The sequence below is a fragment of the Ranitomeya imitator genome, chromosome 7, assembly GCF_032444005.1.
Source record: "Ranitomeya imitator isolate aRanImi1 chromosome 7, aRanImi1.pri, whole genome shotgun sequence".
Taxonomy (NCBI): Eukaryota; Metazoa; Chordata; class Amphibia; order Anura; family Dendrobatidae; genus Ranitomeya; species Ranitomeya imitator.
Genome location: NC_091288.1, coordinates 40534269 through 40553124, shown reverse-complemented (window position 1 = coordinate 40553124; position 18856 = coordinate 40534269). Strand labels below are relative to the sequence as shown.

General features: G+C 42.6%; 1 protein-coding gene across 1 annotated transcript in view; it reads left to right on the top strand.

The window, feature by feature from the left end:
• Positions 1 to 1731: 1731 nt before the first annotated feature.
• Positions 1732 to 18856, top strand: part of LRP2 (LDL receptor related protein 2) — a 240036-nt gene continuing 222911 nt past the window's right edge. Inside the window, exon 1 of the mRNA XM_069733090.1 lies at positions 1732 to 1825. Within this exon, the coding sequence (XP_069589191.1) occupies positions 1732 to 1825 (94 nt within the window). The remainder of the gene's footprint in view (positions 1826 to 18856) is intronic.

The following is an 18856-nucleotide window of genomic DNA, read 5'->3' as shown; positions in this document are numbered from 1 at the left end:
CCCCTTACCTAAACATTTGCGGCAGGGATACCATATATCATCATGTGCACCAAGAATGGTACACCATATGGTGGCAGGTGTCACGGAGTAAAGTTATCGGTGGAGCTCCTCTAAACAAGGTGTATAACCAATGTAAGTAAGACCCAAAAATGGCAATGTAAACATACGATATGCTATATAATGTACCATACGCATAATAATGCAGTTAAACGAGCATATACTTATGAGAAACAAATATCTCCCAAACAAGAGACCAGACAAACAGTAACACCGTCCCCAAATACCGGGCAGTAATCACTGTGTGTGTCTAAAGTGCCATCTAGTGGGATTAAATCTTGTGTTTCTTAATACATATGCGCTTATATACTCATCTGCTGGTACTGAAGTCTTATCATAGTCCTTCTGCAGATATTAGATATGTAGCCGGACCCTCTGGCGGTTTCTATGGATCATCCGCCTAACGACATCTGGCTAGAAGTATGCCTCCCTTCTTGGTGCACATGATGATATATGGTATCCCTGCCGCAAATGTTTAGGTAAGGGGAGTGCTTCGCTTATACGGTATGGTAGACTCTATGAGTAGTCGGGTGTATACATTCGTTTGATTGAATTGGTGACCAGTTCGTGGCCCTGGATAAGGGGCCGGTAGTATTTTTATGGGGTGTTTCGTTTTCATGTTTGTTCGTGATATATGTCAGCACTAGCACCTTAGTGGTACTGTTTGTTTATATTTTGTTTTTCTTTTTATATAAGACTACGAAGTAAAGGTTACGTTTTACGTCTCCATTCTTGCAAAAACTATTTGCTGTGTATATCTTTATCTTTTTGGTTTTTGATTTTTTTCTTAAGCCAGGCTTATTTCAGTATTTGTAAACCAAAACCAGGAATGGGTGATAAATACAGAAGTGGTGACGTGCTTCTATTATACTTTTCCTCTAATTGTTACACTCGTGATTTTGGCTTACAAATACTTATGTAGAATACTGAACAAATACTGACTGTGTGAACGTGGCCTTGTAGGTATGGCCCGTTGAAAATAAGTTATCTTTCCACAGTGATAACTTATAGATCGATGGTGTTCCGACTATTGGGCCCGGCACCGATTGGCAGAACGGAACACGTTTGAGCTTGTTAGATTGGAGCGACAGTGCACATGTCCTATCACCTGGGTATTCATTCTCTATGGGGCTGCCGGAAAAAGGCGAGTGCAGCACTCGGCAGCCCCGTAGGGAATGAGTAGAGAAGCGGTTGGGCATAGTCAGCACTGTAAGGGACATTAAAAAACGCTAACCATTTATACAGATGGAGCTGACGTTCACATCATTTTGTGATATATCATGTCACTTATTAGCAGTTTTACATACATGTATGAAGTTATGCAAACGAGCAAAATAATAAAACTTTTTTCTGCATTTAGAGCTAGCACAGACTCTACGTTTTTGTGTCTTTTCCCTTCCCCCTTCTTTATAACTCATCATTGTGACAGACTAGTGGATTGTAATGGTTATCCAGCCATGCTGGTTCCCTGGCTACAAGTTCTAAAGAGCTTATGTGATGTGTGGAGGGTGGGAGTTTATTGCCTCAGCTGAAGAACACGCCTTTCTTCCACAACTAGCTGGATAAGAAAAAAAAAAAAGACATCCACTTGGCTACTTAAGGAGAAATTCACATTGGTGTCACTTGGGCCAGCTCTCTGCTTGCAGGCTGGTCCATTCTCTCCATGAGACAGCGATGGGGGTTTTCAACACAATGCCAAGACCTGCTTCTTCTCTTCTCCTTATGGGTCTCCTCTTCACTCTCTGCATAGAAACCACAAATTCCCAGGGTAAGACCCCAGACTGTTATCTATTATAAAATAGGTTTGCAGTGTTACCATATTTTATAAACAATATTATTGTATTTTTCATGTTCCTGTGATTAATAAACTTCTACCGTCTACTATACTGCTGCAGAAGTTAGAATCATTTATTGCTATTCTTCAAAAGTCAAGTCATAATTCTTCAATTAAAATTCTAGAATGGATGCCAATATTATAGGACAGTATTTTAGTTTACTTAATAACCTAGTTGCATGCTTTGTCCAACTTTTACTTTAAAAATGTTAAATATCCAATGTTTCTTCATTTATTACTAATCATTCAGATATGGGAATGCTGAATTAACTGAATTAATCATTGGACTATTATAATTTTGTAGCTTTTACTGGCATTTCTATATAAAAAAAAACATGAAAAAGTGAAACAATGTCAGCCCTGCTACATCTGTCTATTTATTTTTGTTTATTTATTATTCTTTTCTTTTATAGCGCTATCTTATTCCGCAGCGCTTTACGTAGATTATCATTTTGGAGGTTTTTTTAAATTCTCTTTGCACATGGTAATAGACGTAGAAGAATGAGGTTTATATACTTTTACGCTAGTGAATGTTTTGGTCCATGCATTATTGTTAACGTTTCTGCAGAATATATTGACGCTGTATAATAAGGCGAATGTCGATATTATTACGGTTTGTCGCGTGCACTTTATCGTCGCTCTTGGGAGTTACATGCACTTGCGGATGCTGCAGAATATTTTGCCTCGGGTCTGATGTTTGGACCACGGAGACTGATATGCCCCCAGTCGGAAAGCTGCCGGTCTAGCCCTGAACAGATGTTAGGAGCGCTCGAAGCACAAAGCTTCTCTCAGCCACAGATTGCAAGTTTAGAAAAGAACTTTTTTCCCTGGGCTTTGTGGTTGCTTAGCAATCAGCGCTAGCATGTGACCAGGAGAGAATCTAAGGAGTGCAGTCCGGTGCCCCTAATCTATCTGTACCGGAGTCTTCCTGCAAAATCTTTTCCACCAGTGGCCCTTGTCTTGGAAACAACTTAATTGCCATACAATGAAAATGAAGGCTTATGGTGGCCGCTGCTTAGCTCTGATGTAGAAATTGATTTACTGGGTTGCATAGACATATTCACATTGTAATCAGCTTTCTTTTCTCAACTCTTTGTATAAGCTCCTTATGGAGAATCAAGTAAGTAATTATACATCAAGTGCTGGTGGAAGGAGCCAGTCACGGACCCTTGCTGTAGTAAATGCTGCCTGCATGCATTATGCTTGACAATACGTGAAAGCGATTTCTCTTCTTTGATGTTGAACAGGTGAACGCGTCCTCTACGTGACGCACCAGCTTGTACGGATGTAGCACAACTGAATAAGTCATCTGCTAGAATTCATCTTCTGACGTGATATGTTGTTTTCTTATTTCATGATGTTCCACTAGTGGTATCCAGTGTTAGAAATCGTATAGAAAGAGTTTAGGTAGAACCTGTGTTCCCTTTTTAGGTAGAATCTGTGCCTGACCCTTCAAATCCAAGCTAATATAATACTCCAAAGACGGACATACACCTTAAATAGTCATCGGTCGAGATGAGCAAACCCGAAGATTTAAGTTTGGGGGAACGTACAGGACAGTTAGTATTAAGTGCTAAACGCCGAACACAGACTTCTCCCGTAAATCTGTTGCAATGTTTGGAGTTCCGGCAGAAGTCCATTGCAGAGAGAGACAGAAAAGGAGAACATTTTCCAGATCAAATGGGTCCCCATTGTTTTCAAGGGGGTCTAGGTTCTGGTTGAATTTTGGATACACAGTTCTGGTACCCGAACCAAACTTTGGAATAAAGATTGGGTCAGATACCAGAACCCAACCTTCCACTGGTCCGCTCATTTGTTGTCATCGGCCATACAGAGCTTCGGCTGATCGTTTCGTCTATAGCTATCTCAACCGGTTCTCCCATACAAAAGACCACTCATTCCAAATGACCGCTCACGTGTTCTCTATGAATGAGCCTTCGCCAGACATGTTTGGAACTGGCTTATCTCTGAAAGAATAAGGCAATCAGCAGTCTGAAATCAGACATGCCCAATCGACATTTCCCCTGACAATCAGTGGTCCTGATATTACACTGTCGGTCGAACCCGTCTGTATTGGCTGCGTTCACATCATGTTTTGGAATATGAGCTAGAAAAACCACCGATGCATATGTCAAACATAGAAGCAGGCGCCCTTGGCCCAACGGAGGCCAATGAGTGCTTTCTGGCCTCCTTAGGGTTGTACTTTGCTAGAAAAATGTATCAAATGCATTTCTTCACGTTTTGTCACAACAACAAAAAAACAAATATCAACAAGCGTATGTTTTCTTAATATTGTGTCAGAGGTACATATCAGAGGTATTCTGATATACACATTAAAAAGCCATAACATTAAAATGCCGGCATAGTATTGTGTAGGACCCCTTCATACACATCCCATAAATTTGAAGGCCAACTCAACACCTTGAAATCTTTGTCAGGTTCCTCTAACCATTTCTGAAGACTTCTTGCAGTGTGGCAGGGGCATTATTCTGAAGAAAGAGGCCACTGCTACAAGGGAATACCACGGCCATGAAGGTGGGTACATGGTCTGTACAATGTTTAGGTAGTTGGCACCGATCAAATCCACATGAATGGCAGGATCTGAGGTTTGTCAGCAAAACATTGCATAGAGCACCACACCTATGATACATTATGGTGCCTGCCATCTCTTCCTCAGGTAAATGGCGCACACGCACCCTGCCGTCCACATGATGTAAAGAAAACATGATTCATTGGAGTCAGCAACCTTCTCCCATTGCCCCAAGGTTCTGATGCTTACATATAAATTTTAAGCCCTATTGGTGATGGATAAGGGTTCAGCATGGGCACCTTGAATGGCCCATTCTATGGAGCCCTTTGAGTGTATTCCAATAAGGGTATCACACAGAAAGGTAACGGTGCAGCAGACAGACACAATATTAGAGACGTCATGAAAAACCACATCATACAGTTTGTAATTCAGGAGCACATAGTTATGTAGTGATACAGGATCTACTAACCAGGCGACATTTTCTTCAGGATTAGTTCTCTTTACGTTTTGAAACAGATGCTCTTTAATATTCTGTCCTTTCTTGGTATAGCAGCTATTAAGACACAGAATGCAGCTATACAAGAACATTATATAATGGCGACACATTCTTGATTGTATTGGTTATTGAAAGTCCCAAACTTCATCACAATCTATAAAATGTGTAATCTGTGTATCCTTTTTCCGTCTTGGCAATAATGCCCAGACACCAACCAAACAAATGTCACGCCAAGATAAATATTAATTCTACCGTTCGGTGAGCTTCATAGATTATTGGAGACAGACACAGGATGGCAACAGATTTATGCCATAAAGGCAGGTACTTTACTAAAGTATGTGGATCGAAGAGTCAACCATGGAAATATTGACATCAGGAAATTCCCTTAAGGCTGCCGTCACACTATCAGTATTTGGTCAGTATTTTACATCAGTATTTGTAAGCCAAAAGCAGGAGTGGAACAATTAGAGGAAAAGTATAATAGAAACATATGCACCACTTCTGTATTTATCACCCACTCCTGGTTTTGGCTACAAATACTGATGTAAAATACTGACCAAATACTGCTAGTGTGACGGCAGCCTAATAGGAGTAATGTGATGATGAATGTGAGTGGTGATGAATGTGATTAGACTTATGGCCAGCATGGTCCACTAGTATTAGGCCCCAAGAATTTAGCAGAAGACAACCCTACTTGAAGTTGACTTTGGAGCCAATTACTTGCCACTAACATTGTTTTTTGACCATATTGTTGATAAATCCTATGTGAACAACAAAGCTTATGACATTTGGACAAGTGCATGTAAAGATGAAGGCTAGAAGCTCTGAATTATTTCTCTTGGTGGGCCTAAGTGACCCCAGTTAAGAATTGATAAACCTTTTTAAGAATGAAAAAGTACTGTATTTATACCGGATGCAATATTTTTTATGGTGCTTTTGCCATTAGCTCATTCTCAATTTGTCCTTTGGCTGAAGACCCGTGTAATCTGAGGAACACATTCTTCTGGGTTGTGCTACCTGATAACCCTATATAAGAGGCTAGGGTAATCTCCCAAACCCTGCTGATGTGGTTTCAATGCTTCAACAAGGATCAAGATCTTTCGGAAGATAATCCAATGAATCCCGATATGTATTAGATGTTAGGAAAGTAATTTAGATTAAATTATGAATTATGTCATCCCTAAACCATAAAAAATAGTGTGTATTTCCTTTAAGTAGAGGGCTTTTCGGTCTCTTTCGTCCCGCTACATTTAGCCCAACTTGGGTCTCTCCCTAAGGTGGCTAGCATATATGTATCGCTTGCTCACCGAGCCCCACTCCATACAGCCAACCAATTCCAGCCCTGTGCTGATGAGGGCCTAAAGCCCGAAACACGTGTCCACAGGTAGGAATTGGTTGGCTGTGTAAATTTAGAAACTAATCCGCAGCATTGCACGCTTGGCGGTTCCAAGCGCTGTGGATTAGACTGGGGTGGAAAGAGATGATTTGCATAGCTCCGCCTACTGCAAAGGATTCTGGGTAAACCTGCTATTCTTTGTATTATGCTGCTTGCAAGTACTTTCCGTTTCAGGAAAGCATCCACTATGTATTTCCTTTAAGTAGAGGGCTTTTCGGTCTCTTTCGTCCCGCTACATTTAGCCCAACTTGGGTCTCTCCCTAAGGTGGCTAGCATGTATGTACCATAAAAAATAGTCATTCTGACTTCAGGACTGCATGAATTCAGAAGACACCAGGACTGACCTCTTGGCTCTTTACAGGATACTGTGACTCCACTTTTTAATACTTTTTCCCTTTAAGATCTTTAAGGTCCATTTTAATGAAGGACATCTTTAGAAAGCTATTACTATCCTACATAAGTATGGTGGCAGTTCTAGCGTGGCCTATTTAAAGTCAGGTTCCCTTTATTAGTCGAATACTTGACTTTTATGATGTTTCATTTCAACAACTCATGAGTTGAGGTTTGTTGTTAATGGGGGGACACAAGTGATGTAAAATATGAAGGGGTCCTGGGGCTGTTTTTTGATAATGTGATGACCATAATCAATATTAAATACAATTTTTCTATATTAAAGAATTGCAATGTATTCGTAAAAACTGTATTCTGTACGGTGGCTTCGTGTTATATCCCATTTCTTTTGGGCTTGAATGGGCTTGAATGGGCGAGTCTCACTGGACAAAACTAGTGCAAGCTGTCATTTTTTTCACGTGTATATTTGGCTCGTGAAGAAGTTATGAGATAACATTGGCCCTAACGCGGTCCGTGTGATATCAGATTTTTAAAGGACAGCGCTTGGACCAAAAATCTGGTTTTGTCTACCTAACGTAAGGCTAGGGCTACACGGCACTGTTGGCTGCAATACAGGACATACGGCCAAGGATTGCTGAAGGCTTCTGCGACATTGCAGCATAATACAGGTGAATGGGGTCACATGGCAATTTTAAATGCACTGAGATAAGCAAGTTGCACGAATGTTAAAACCAGTCTTATTAGTTGCGATTGTGACACTCACCCCATTCACTGCACAATGCTAAGATGTAGCAGCGCCATATAGTGATCATTGCGCTGTGTATTCCCGGTCTTCAATGCTATATGCTATGTCATTTCCATTCTCAGGTGCAGACATTGCTGTCATGGAGGTGGCTGAATACACCCGTGTGACTATTATTTTTATCCATGATTAGAGTAACCATTCCTATTGCAATATATTTTAGCAAACCTTTAGGATCCCCATCATTCTTTGTGCCCTACGCCAGGGGTGTCAAACTGTATTCCTCAAGGGCTGCAAACAGGTCATGTTTTCAGGATTTCCTTGTACTGCACAGGTGATAATTTAATCACCTACACGCATAATGATTGCAGCACCTTGTGCAAAGCTCAGGAAATCTTGAAAACACGCATGGTTTGCGGCCCTCGAGGAATGCAGTTTGACACCCCTGCCCTACGCAGTTAATGACTTCCTACTTCACACATAATGCACAATTTTTCCATTGTACAGCTCTCACACAGACATGTTTTTTTTTGTCTTTTATCCGACTTAAGATGATTTAAAGTTCTTGGATACGGTAGTCACCGCACTAGATAATCAGACTAATTGAGTATTAGCAGTGTCTGTGACCTGGCAGGAGCATCCTGTTCCTGGCAGCACAAGGGTGAAGACATATGGTTACAGCCCGTCTGTGGAATAAACACGACTGTCAGGTCTCATATTATAGATAAACACCTCTTAGTGCTTTTGGGGTGACAACACTTCTATACCTGCCGCGCAATGAAGCGCCTGCCCCCATTCCTGATATTGTTACTGTTTTAGTATTCCCTATGATATATTAAGTCTGGAGCATCCTTTCTTCATAATGGATTCCGTTATTTTTCTTTGAAACGCAAAGTATAGGTCATCTAATCATAAAGTGATAAAACTGGATGATCCTCCTATTTAACGAGAATTTGTCATCAGGATTCTATGCCCCAAACTAAGGGCATGGATACGAAGGTGCTTTCATGCTGATTACATCCTTACTAGTGACGAGCGAATATACTCGTTACTCGAGATTTCCTGAGCACGCTCGGGGGTCCTCCGAGTATTCTTTACTGCTCGGAGATTTAGTTTTTCTTGCCGCAGCTGAATGATTTACAGCTACTAGCCAGCCTGAGTACATGTGGGGATTCCCTAGCAAACAGGCAACCCCCACATGTACTTATGCTGGCTAATCATTCAGCTGCGGCAAGAAAAACTATAACTCCGAGCACTAAAAAATACTCAGAGGACCCCCGAGCGTGCTCGAGAAATCTCGAGTAACGAGTATATTCGCTCCTCATTAATCCTTACCCTTCTTGTAGAAATCTGTTTTGTTGCTTTAGAGAAGTCCAGAGCTGAAATTGTACGCTAATGAGGGAGACTAGACTAGAACTCTAACGCCCTCTAATGGAAGTAGCCATCCTAAAAGTCAATATCGACCCTTTAACGAGTCTTGCCACGTGACTTAGGATAAAAGCCAATCCAGAGTCTCAATTTGCAGACATGGTGTTTCGGGGTGCTGCCCCTCATCAGTGCAAATTGTGAGATCTAGTTTGGCTCTGTGAGAGGCCTCTCACCGGAATCCAAGGGATAAGGATTCTCCTTGTGGAGATTGACATGCCAAGCCTGGCATGCCAATGGTGAGGAGACTTTTAAGCCTTGAATAGCAATCTAATTGAAACAGTATTTTAAGGGCTTTTTTTTTCATGTGGATTTCAGTCAAGAAGGGTCTTTTGATGTGAATTTTGAAGCAGTTTCACTTCTCTTTTGAGTGTTTTTTTAATGTGGATTTGGAATGAATCTGGTTTAAAAAAGTTCTTTATATTTTTCCCTCTTTTTGTATGATGTATTTTAAAAGGGGGTTGTTTTTTTCCGGCTGAGCTTTTTTTTTTGCCGTCAGAGGTCAGACCTCCCAATGTTTAAACATCAATGGCTAACACGAAACGAAAAATTCCTTTAACTTGTACCTACGTCGTTACTGTGATTTTTTTTTATAATGCCCCATGGCTTATGGTTCCTTCCAGTGAACTCTTTGTAGGTGGAAAAGTCACCTGTTCCATTATCATTTAGGAAAACTATGAAAAAGAATAACAGTCTTTGTTGCCCATAGCAACCAATCGTAGTTTTGAATTTTCAAACCGCTGTAGGAAAATGAGCTCTCCACTGTGATTGGTTGCTATGGGCAACAACGACAGTTATTCGTTTAAAAATCTAATCTTTTCCATTGTGTCTATCAACTGTTATAGGTGCATGATTAGACAAAAAAAAGAATGCGTTCGTCCAGAAATGGCCCACTCTTGTCCATGGGCTGTGTCTGATTTTGAAGTTATTTTTGTAATACCAGACATAGCCTTTTGGCAAGAGTGGCACTATTTCTGGAAATAATTGAAGCCTAGAGTGATAAGCCAACGATCGGGTGCTGTCAAGTGAAACTGACGTGATATCTTCTTAAGGAATAAAAGCTTTTACCGACATAGAATAAATACAACACGTTTAGGTGCAGGGTCTGCACATTCCTTAGGATCATAGGTCCCTTCTGGAAAGAAAGCAGACCCTTGTTTCTAACTTTACACAACCTCTTAAAGGGTTATTTGCTTCATTGTTGGGATACGGGACCGGAGCAGAGAATGGAGCTCAATGGAGCGCAATGGCCAGACATTCAGAACACCACTCCATTCATCCTCTATGGAACTACTGGGAAAAGCTGAGTGCTGTGCTCGACAATCTCCGGCAGTCCCATATTGAATGAATGGAGGGTAGGTGAAGTTACTTGACCTCAACTCCATTCATCCTCTATGGAACTATTGGGAAAAGCTGAGTGCTGTGCTCGACAATCTCCGGCAGTCCCATATTGAATGAATGGAGGGCAGGTGAAGTTACTTGACCTCAGCTCCATTCATTCTCTATGGAACTATTGGGAAAAGCTGCGTGCTGTGCTCGACAATCTCCGGCAGTCCCATATTGAATGAATGGAGGGTAGGTGTGCTTGCTTGACCTCAGCTCCTTTCAAATAAGGCTCAGCAGTGCCCCATTCCCAGGATTGGTGGGAAATACAGTGTTTGGACCCCCGAAGATCAATAAACTGTCCCCTATCCTTTTGATAGCGGATAATTTATATACTTATTACAGCCCTGTTTAATAAATATATTTAGGGTGTTTTTGCTCTTTAAGCTGCCTGCAGTCCCAGTATCTGAATCTGTTCACTTAATATCCTTTTCTACAGAAGGTAAGGAAAACAACTGCATATAAACTGGATATATTTTTCATTTCCCAATGCCTTTCCCGGTTGCCTGTAATAATTTACTCTTGTGGGGTAGTGAACCACATAAGGAATTTGCAAGTTCATCACCTAATGTTACAAAAAAGACAAAACCTTTCGAAAACTGAGTTAAAATTTGAAAGTAGTAAATGAGAGGCTGGCAGGTCAGATTACTTACTGCTGGAGTCACTAAAAACCAAGAGGCAAAGTCCAAATTAAAGAAAGTATCAGTGGCAAAGTAAAGTAAGATTGATGTACAACTGATGAAAAAAAAACCTGCACTCTCTCAACAAGACGGCCTTAAGACTTCTTTCACGTGTTGAGCTGAAGGGAAATTTGAGCAAAGAAATCCTCCTTTAATCCAGATTTACTTTTTCATATGCGTTTTGCAGGAAATGAACAGATTTCAGTTGGTGGCATTGTATAAATGTATGCGTCCATAGCTGATTTAACATTCTGATATCATTTATAGGACATCCATATCTTGAAAGGAAACAATCATTAGGTAGGTTTTTGTGTTAAATGTATTTTTTTTTTTACATTTTTGGATTTTTATTTACATATTGTAGCTGTATAAAAAATAAAAAATAGAATTTTTGCAATTTTTGTACTGCACGCTTGGTCTTTTTTAGAGGCATACTTCCTATTTCCTCAGAAAACAGCACATGTACATTAGCCACAATAGCCATATTACTATCTTTTGTATTGAAGTATCTAATGATGGTGTCCAAAGGTCATTGTGAAGGGAGGTGAGATGTGGCATCACCTATTGTGACTGCTAAATCCTTTGTTATCAGCAGTGTATAGAGGTGTTACCGGTCATTGTAATCCTGCCTCTGCTGATAAGGAAACAGCTGAAAATGCTTCCTGAAAGGACAGGAAATATGAGTCTGAAGAAGAAGCCCCTGTGGCAAGTGTAAAAATGGCAAGATATTGACAACTCAGCGATATAGGCTGTGACTTTTGTAATTAAAGCAGAATTTTTAAACTGTCGTTATCAAAAATTGTAAATTTGTATTTATGTAAAACTGGATGGTGGCCCGATTCTAACGCATCGGGTATTCTAGAATATGCATGTCCACGTAGTATATTGCCCAACCACGTAGTATATTGCCCAGCCACATAGTATATTGCCCAGCCACGTAGTATATTGCCCAGCCACGTTGTATATTGCCCAGCCACGTAGTATATTGCCCAGCCACATAGTATATTGCCCAGCCACATAGTATATTGCCCAGCCACATAGTATATTGCCCAGCCACGTAGTATATTGCCCAGCCACGTAGTATATTGCCCAGCCACATAGTATATTGCCCAGTCACGTAGTATATTGCCCAGCCACGTAGTATATTTCCCAGCCACATAGTATATTGCCCAGCCACGTAGTATATTGCCCAGCCACGTAGTATATTGCCCAGCCACGTTGTATATTGCCCAGCCACGTAGTATATTTCCCAGCCACATAGTATATTGCCCAGCCACGTAGTATATTGCCCAGCCACATAGTATATTGCCCAGTCACGTAGTATATTGCCCAGTCACATAGTATATTGCCCAGCCACGTAGTATATTGCCCAGCCACATAGTATATTGCCCAGCCACGTAGTATATTGCCCAGCCACGTTGTATATTGCCCAGCCCGCGTAGTATATTGCCCAGCCACGTTGTATATTGCCCAGCCACGTTGTATATTGCCCAGCCACATAGTATATTGCCCAGCCACGTAGTATATTTCCCAGCCACATACTATATTGCACAGCCCACGTAGTATATTGCCCAGCCCACATAGTATATTGCCCAGTCACGCAGTATATTGCACAGCCCGCGTAGTATATTGCCCAGCTCACATAGTATATTGCACAGCCACGAAGTCTATTGCACAGCCGACATAGTATATTGCACAGCCACGTAGTATATTGCACAGCCACGTAGTATATTGCACAGCAATGTAGTATATAGCACAGCCACAGAGTATATAGCACATTCCAAGTAGTATATACTCACCTTCCGCCCGCAGCTGTCACCGCCGCATGTGCTGCACTGTTTCCTTCTGTCGCAGCCATCATGAATAACTGCGGCTGTCATCACTGACCGCGGCCGCAAATTTAGTCCCCGGCTTTTGGCGGCGGTAAGTCCAACAGCGTCCATAGTCCCGGCCGGCTCCGCCTTCCTCACGGCGACTCCGCCCCCTTTGCAGCACTTCTGGCTGGGCCTGTACTGGCTGGCCGCGACCCGCAGCTGCTAATTTAGTCCCCGGCTTTTTGCCGGGGTAGGCCCAACAGTGCCCATGGTCCCGGCCGGCTCCGCCCTCCTCATGGCGACTCCGCCCCCTTTACAGCGCTTCTGGCCGGGCCTGTACGTAGTGGGCGGGGCTCGATCTGCATACTTCCTGGCCTCCCCTGCCCTTTTTTCTATGCCCACTGGCTGGCCGCGACCAATCAATATCCAGGACAGACAGAAAGAAAGACTGAAGTACCCCTTAGACAATTATATAGTAGATTGTATTTATTCTTAAGATAGGGAGCAATTTGAGACCAACAGGGGTTCAACTATTGGCACTCCTACTATCTATCTGTTTGGGGAGGTCATGGTGACTGTGCAAGCCCTGCAATCTCTGCCATGTTTACATCGGGTTGCAGCGCTAGTTCAAACCTCTACAGGCCTCTTTCACACTTCCATCTTTTAGCTCCCGTCATAATCCGTAGATTTTTGAAAAAACAGGATCCTGCAAATTTTTCTGCAGGATCCTGTTTTTTACCATAGACTTGTATTAGCGACGGATTGTGACGGATGGCCATCCGTTTCATCCGTCGTGCACTGGATCCGTCGGAAAATAACTGTCCGTTGGGAGGAGACAACGTTCAGAGGAACGTTTTTTTCTGCACGTCGGAAAATCGCTCAGTGACAGGTCCTGCGCTGCCCGTCGGCGGCTATAATGGAAGCCTATGAGCGCAGGATCCGTCGCTGACCGTCAAAAACTGGAATCCAGCGACGTATCCCGTTTTTTTTTCATTCTGAGCATGCCCGGAAGGATTTTCTAGTCAGGGGAATCAATTCTTTCTCTCTCTCTCTCTCCAGAATTTTGTACATTCAAATTCAGGCAGCGCCTAAGTCAACACATGTAACGCTTCCGACAAAAAACTGAATGCGTTACATCCGTTTTCCACTATTTTTTCGACATCTGTCAATACGTTGCAATGACGCTGTCTGACGGTCGCCAGCCGACGGAAGTGTGAAAGAAGCCTAAGAAAAGACCCGGCCTGATGAAGAGGACTGAATAGTCTGGAAAGCTTGCTACTTGTTATTATCGTCTCAGTCATCAAAAAGTTCCAAACACTGAGAGCTCTCAATTTTGACTACTTTCTTCCACTAAGTCAGACATTTGAAGGAAATTCACAAATCCTCTTTAAATTAATATTCATGAAATTTTAAAAAATACTATATGCTCCGGTATAGTAGATATAGGTTTAATGTGCAGGTAAATAGTGTTGAAATTCTTTCTGGAATAGCAGATAAGGGAAGAAAATGATATCCTTCCTGCAGCCGCTCGCTTCCAGTCATCAGTCTGCTATCACTGCCTTGGAATTTCATTCACAAGCCTACTCTGCACACAAACGCTGCACACACACGCTGCACACACGCTGCACACACTTGCTGCACACACACGCTGCACACACTCGCTGCACACATATGCTGCACACATACATGTGCTGCACACACACTGCACACACTCGCTGCACACACACGCTGCACACACGTGCTGCACACACACGCTGCACACACGCGCTGCACACACACGCTGCACACACTCGCTTCACACACATGCTGCACACAGACACGCTGCACACACTCGCTGCACACACACACTGCACACACACGTACTGCACACACTCGCTTCACACACACGCTGCACACACTCGCTACACACACACGCTGCACACACACGTGCTGCACACACGCTGCACACACACGTGCTGCACACACACGTACTGCACACACTCGCTGCACACACATGCTGCACACACTCGCTGCACACACATGCTGCACACACATGCTGCACATCAGGCTGTCAATCAACGTCCTGAGGAGTGATTATACTTTCACTGAGTTGGAAATGGTGACTGTAATCGCTCCATGCACCGAGAAGAGAGCAGCAACAGGGAAGATGTAATTTAATTTTCTCCCTGTAGCTGCGCTCCCAGTACATCAGCCAGGCAGGATTGTATTTACCTGCAGATTAAACCTATATCTGCAGGTAAATAGCAATTTTGGACATGACAGGTTCTCTTTAAGATTCATATCAGCAGACTTAGGCTGCCGTCACACTAGCAGTATTTGATCAGTATTTTACATCAGTATTTGTAAGCCAAAACCAGGAGAGGAACAAATAGAGGAGAAGTATAATAGAAACATGTCACCACTTCTGCATTTATCACCCACTCCTGGTTTTGACTTACACATACTGATGTAAAATACTGACCAAATACTGATAGTGTGATGGCAACCATAATGCCCCTAATGTTATGGTCAGTTGTGGACTTAAAAGGAGGCTTTGCACATAAGCCCTCTCAGCTACAGATGGAACGGGGATCATAAAGTTTCCTATAATCTGGGGTGTCTTTATTTGCTTCTAGGGCACAGAAGGGACCAAATGTGAACTCTCTAAATGTCTTATTGGTTTAGAATAGTGATGCGCAAGCGTGCTTGGATAAGGTGTTATCTGAGCATGCTCTGATGCTAACAGAGTGTCTTCAGCATGCTCGAAAAATATGTTCGAGTCCCCGCGGCTGCATGTCTCATGGCTGTTCGAGGCAGCCACAACACATCCAGGGATTGGCTGTTTATTAGGCAATGCAGTCGCGGGGATTCAAACATATTTTTTGAGTCTGCGCTACTAATGTATGGTAATAAAGAAAACAGAAGACGTACAGGAATGACCATGCGGTTTATTCTCAATGTGTTTCGAAGTTGGACTAACTCCTTCATCAGGAAAACCAGAATATAATGAAATTACAATACAATAATATTAATATATTGTAGTTCTCCTGATGAAGGAGTTAGTCCAACTTTGAAATGCGTTGGGAATAGATCGCATGGTCAGTCCTATACCACTTCTTCTGGATTTTTTAAATTACATCAGCAGCGCACACTACCACTCCTATCCTCTCACTATTTGTCCTATACGGTTGGATCTCTCTACCTGAGGGCAGTGCTGCAGCTATCAATCATCCTTGATTCCTTAGGTATGGGTTAGGCTACTTTCACACTAGCGTCGTGTGACGGACGTCGCAATGCGTGGTTTTGGAGAAAAAACGCATCCTGCAAAGTTGCCCGCAGGATGCGTTTTTTCTCCATAGACTTGCTTTAGCGACGCATTGCGACGTATGGCCACACGTCGCATCCGTCGTGCGACGGATGTGTCGTGTTTTTGGCGGCCGCGACACGCAAAGAAACGTTCAATGTAACGTTTTTTTCTGCATCGGGTCCCCCATTTTCGACAGCGCATGTGTGGCTGAAACTCCGCCCCCTCCTCTCCGGAACTCACAATGGGCAGCGGATGCGTTGTAAAACTGCATCCGCTGCCCACGTTGTGCTAATAACACACTGTCCGTCGGTACGTCGGGCCAACGATTTGTGACGGCCCGTACCGACGGACTAGTGTGAAAGTAGCCTTAAACAACCCCAAAAGGTGAGTAGTTATTTACCCCTCACCTATACAACTCTGCTGTCCATGCCATAAAAATGTATTGCGCTTGGTTTTCCGCCTGTTTCTTGTTGAGGAAAGGTACCGTTACACTAAACGACTTACCAATGGTCACGACTAGCGATACGACCTGGCCGTGATCGTTGGTAAGTCGTTGTGTGGTCGCTGGGGAGCTGTCACACAGACAGCTCTCTCCAGCGACCAACGATCAGGGGAAAGACTTCGGCATCGTTGAAACTGTCTTCAACGATGCCGAAGTCCCCGGGTAACCAGGGTAAATATCGGGTTACTAAGTGCAGGGCCGCGATTAGTAACCCGATATTTACCCTGGCTACCGTTGTAAAAGTAAAAAAAAAAAACACTACATACTCACGTGTGTCAGCGCCGGCCGTAAAGCAGATCACAGCGGTGACATCACCACTGTGCTCTGCTTTACGGCCGGCGCTGACAGTCAGTGCAGGGAAGCTAACGGCGGGGGACGTGACGGACATCGGAATGTGAGTATGTAGTGTTTTTTTTTTTTAACTTTTACAATGGTAACCAGGGTAAATATCGGGTTACTAAGCGCGGCCCTGCGCTTAGGAACCCGATATTTACCCTGGTTACAAGTGAACACATTGCTGGATCGGCGTCACACACGCCGATCCAGCGATGACAGCGGGTGATCAGCGACCAAAAAAGGTCCTGATCATTCCCCAGCGACCAACGATCTCCCAGCAGGGGCCTGATCGTTGGTCGCTGTCACACATAACGAGATCGTTAGCGGGATCGTTGCTACGTCACAAAAAGCGTGATATTGCAACGATATCGTTAACAAAATCGTTATGTGTGAAGGTACCTTTAGAAGACTCAGAGAATAGCATTGTTCATTGTTTGTTAGCTTTGGTTTCTCTGCAGAACGTTTTACTCCACTTGGTGGTTGCAGCTATAAAATCCCCCTCTTAAGTCCAAATTCAGACGTTAATGATTTAATCTAATCAGTGTCTTGGATCAGATTTTCATCAGTGTTTCACTTTGTTTCCACGTTTATCATCTGTGCTTCATCAGGGATTTTCTGGTTGATAAAAAAAGTGCAACTCTTCTCCTATCCATTATAATGTTAAACATAGGCAGCACACTGCACACGGATGGCAGCTGTGTGCTGTCTGTAATTTTCAGGGACCCATACAGGTCAATTGGCGAGTTTGATCCATGACTCGGATCAAAAAAAGATATGGCTCCATTTTTTTCCGCAATAAACCACAGATAAGTCAGCAGTAGAGATGAGCGAACCCAAACTGTAAAGTTTCCCTGGAAGTCCAATTTACAGTCCGGAGAATTCGAACACAGTTCAGGAAAGAGATAGAGGGAAAAGGAGAGACTTTCCAGCTCCAAAGTTCGGGTCCCCATTGATTTCAATGTGTTTGGTTCAGGTTGAAGTTCGAGTACTTTTCTGGTACCAGAACGGAACTTTGGACTAAAGTTCGGTCGGGTACCAGAACGCAAACTTCCACAGGTTCGCTCATCCCTACACATGTTCTATCTCTGCAAAACACAAATAGAACACATACGTGAAAAACAAACGCCAAAGGATATTTGAGGCCATGGGATAAGTACCAACAGTCACCGAATGATATGTGTGATTGTGAAATATCATTATCCAAATTCTCCATTATCAATGATTTACAGATTCACACGTATAATACATTAGGTGATGAGTTTCCACGTACACTAAAGGGTAATTGGCTCAGTCACAAAACAAGACAGTCAGCTACTCACAGGTTAATGAATACTACTAGTAAAGAGCTTCCAAGTAATCTATCAGTTAATTAATGATCTGTATCTAAAGAGGTCACTTTCATTACTTTTTGTTTATAATTCTTTCAGTTCAAAGTTTGAAATAACAAATTCATCTGTTTTAAAAAGCATAAGTAAAAAAAAAAAATCTACCTATATTTGCAATGATTTCATAAATACAGTGGGGAAAAAAAGTATTTAGTCAGCCACCAATAGTGCAAGTTCTCCCACTTAAAAAGATGACAGAGGGCGGTAATTAACATCATAGGTAGACCACAACTATGAGAGTCAAAATGAGAGAACAAATCCAGAAAATCACCTTGTCTGAGTTGGTAAGATTTATTTAGCAAATTATGGTGGAAAAGAAGTATTTGGTACGTGTTTAGAGCACTGCCTGTGGCCCTCCCTGCTTTTTACCTTAACAAATCTGCTAAAACAGAACATTTTCTTGCTTAGAGAAAATTCTACTCCGGCCTCCTTAGCACTGGAAATAGCTCAAAATAACAACAGTTCTCTAAAGGATTTACTGTATAGACACCTCTTTTAAATCCACACTCGTATCCCATCACACCCCATCTTCTCCACACTGATTTCCACATGGAGAAAACTATCAAAACCATGTAGGTGCTGTAATGGATCCGACTTGCTGGGTAATTTTCCTTTACCTTTAACTAGATGGTGGCCCGA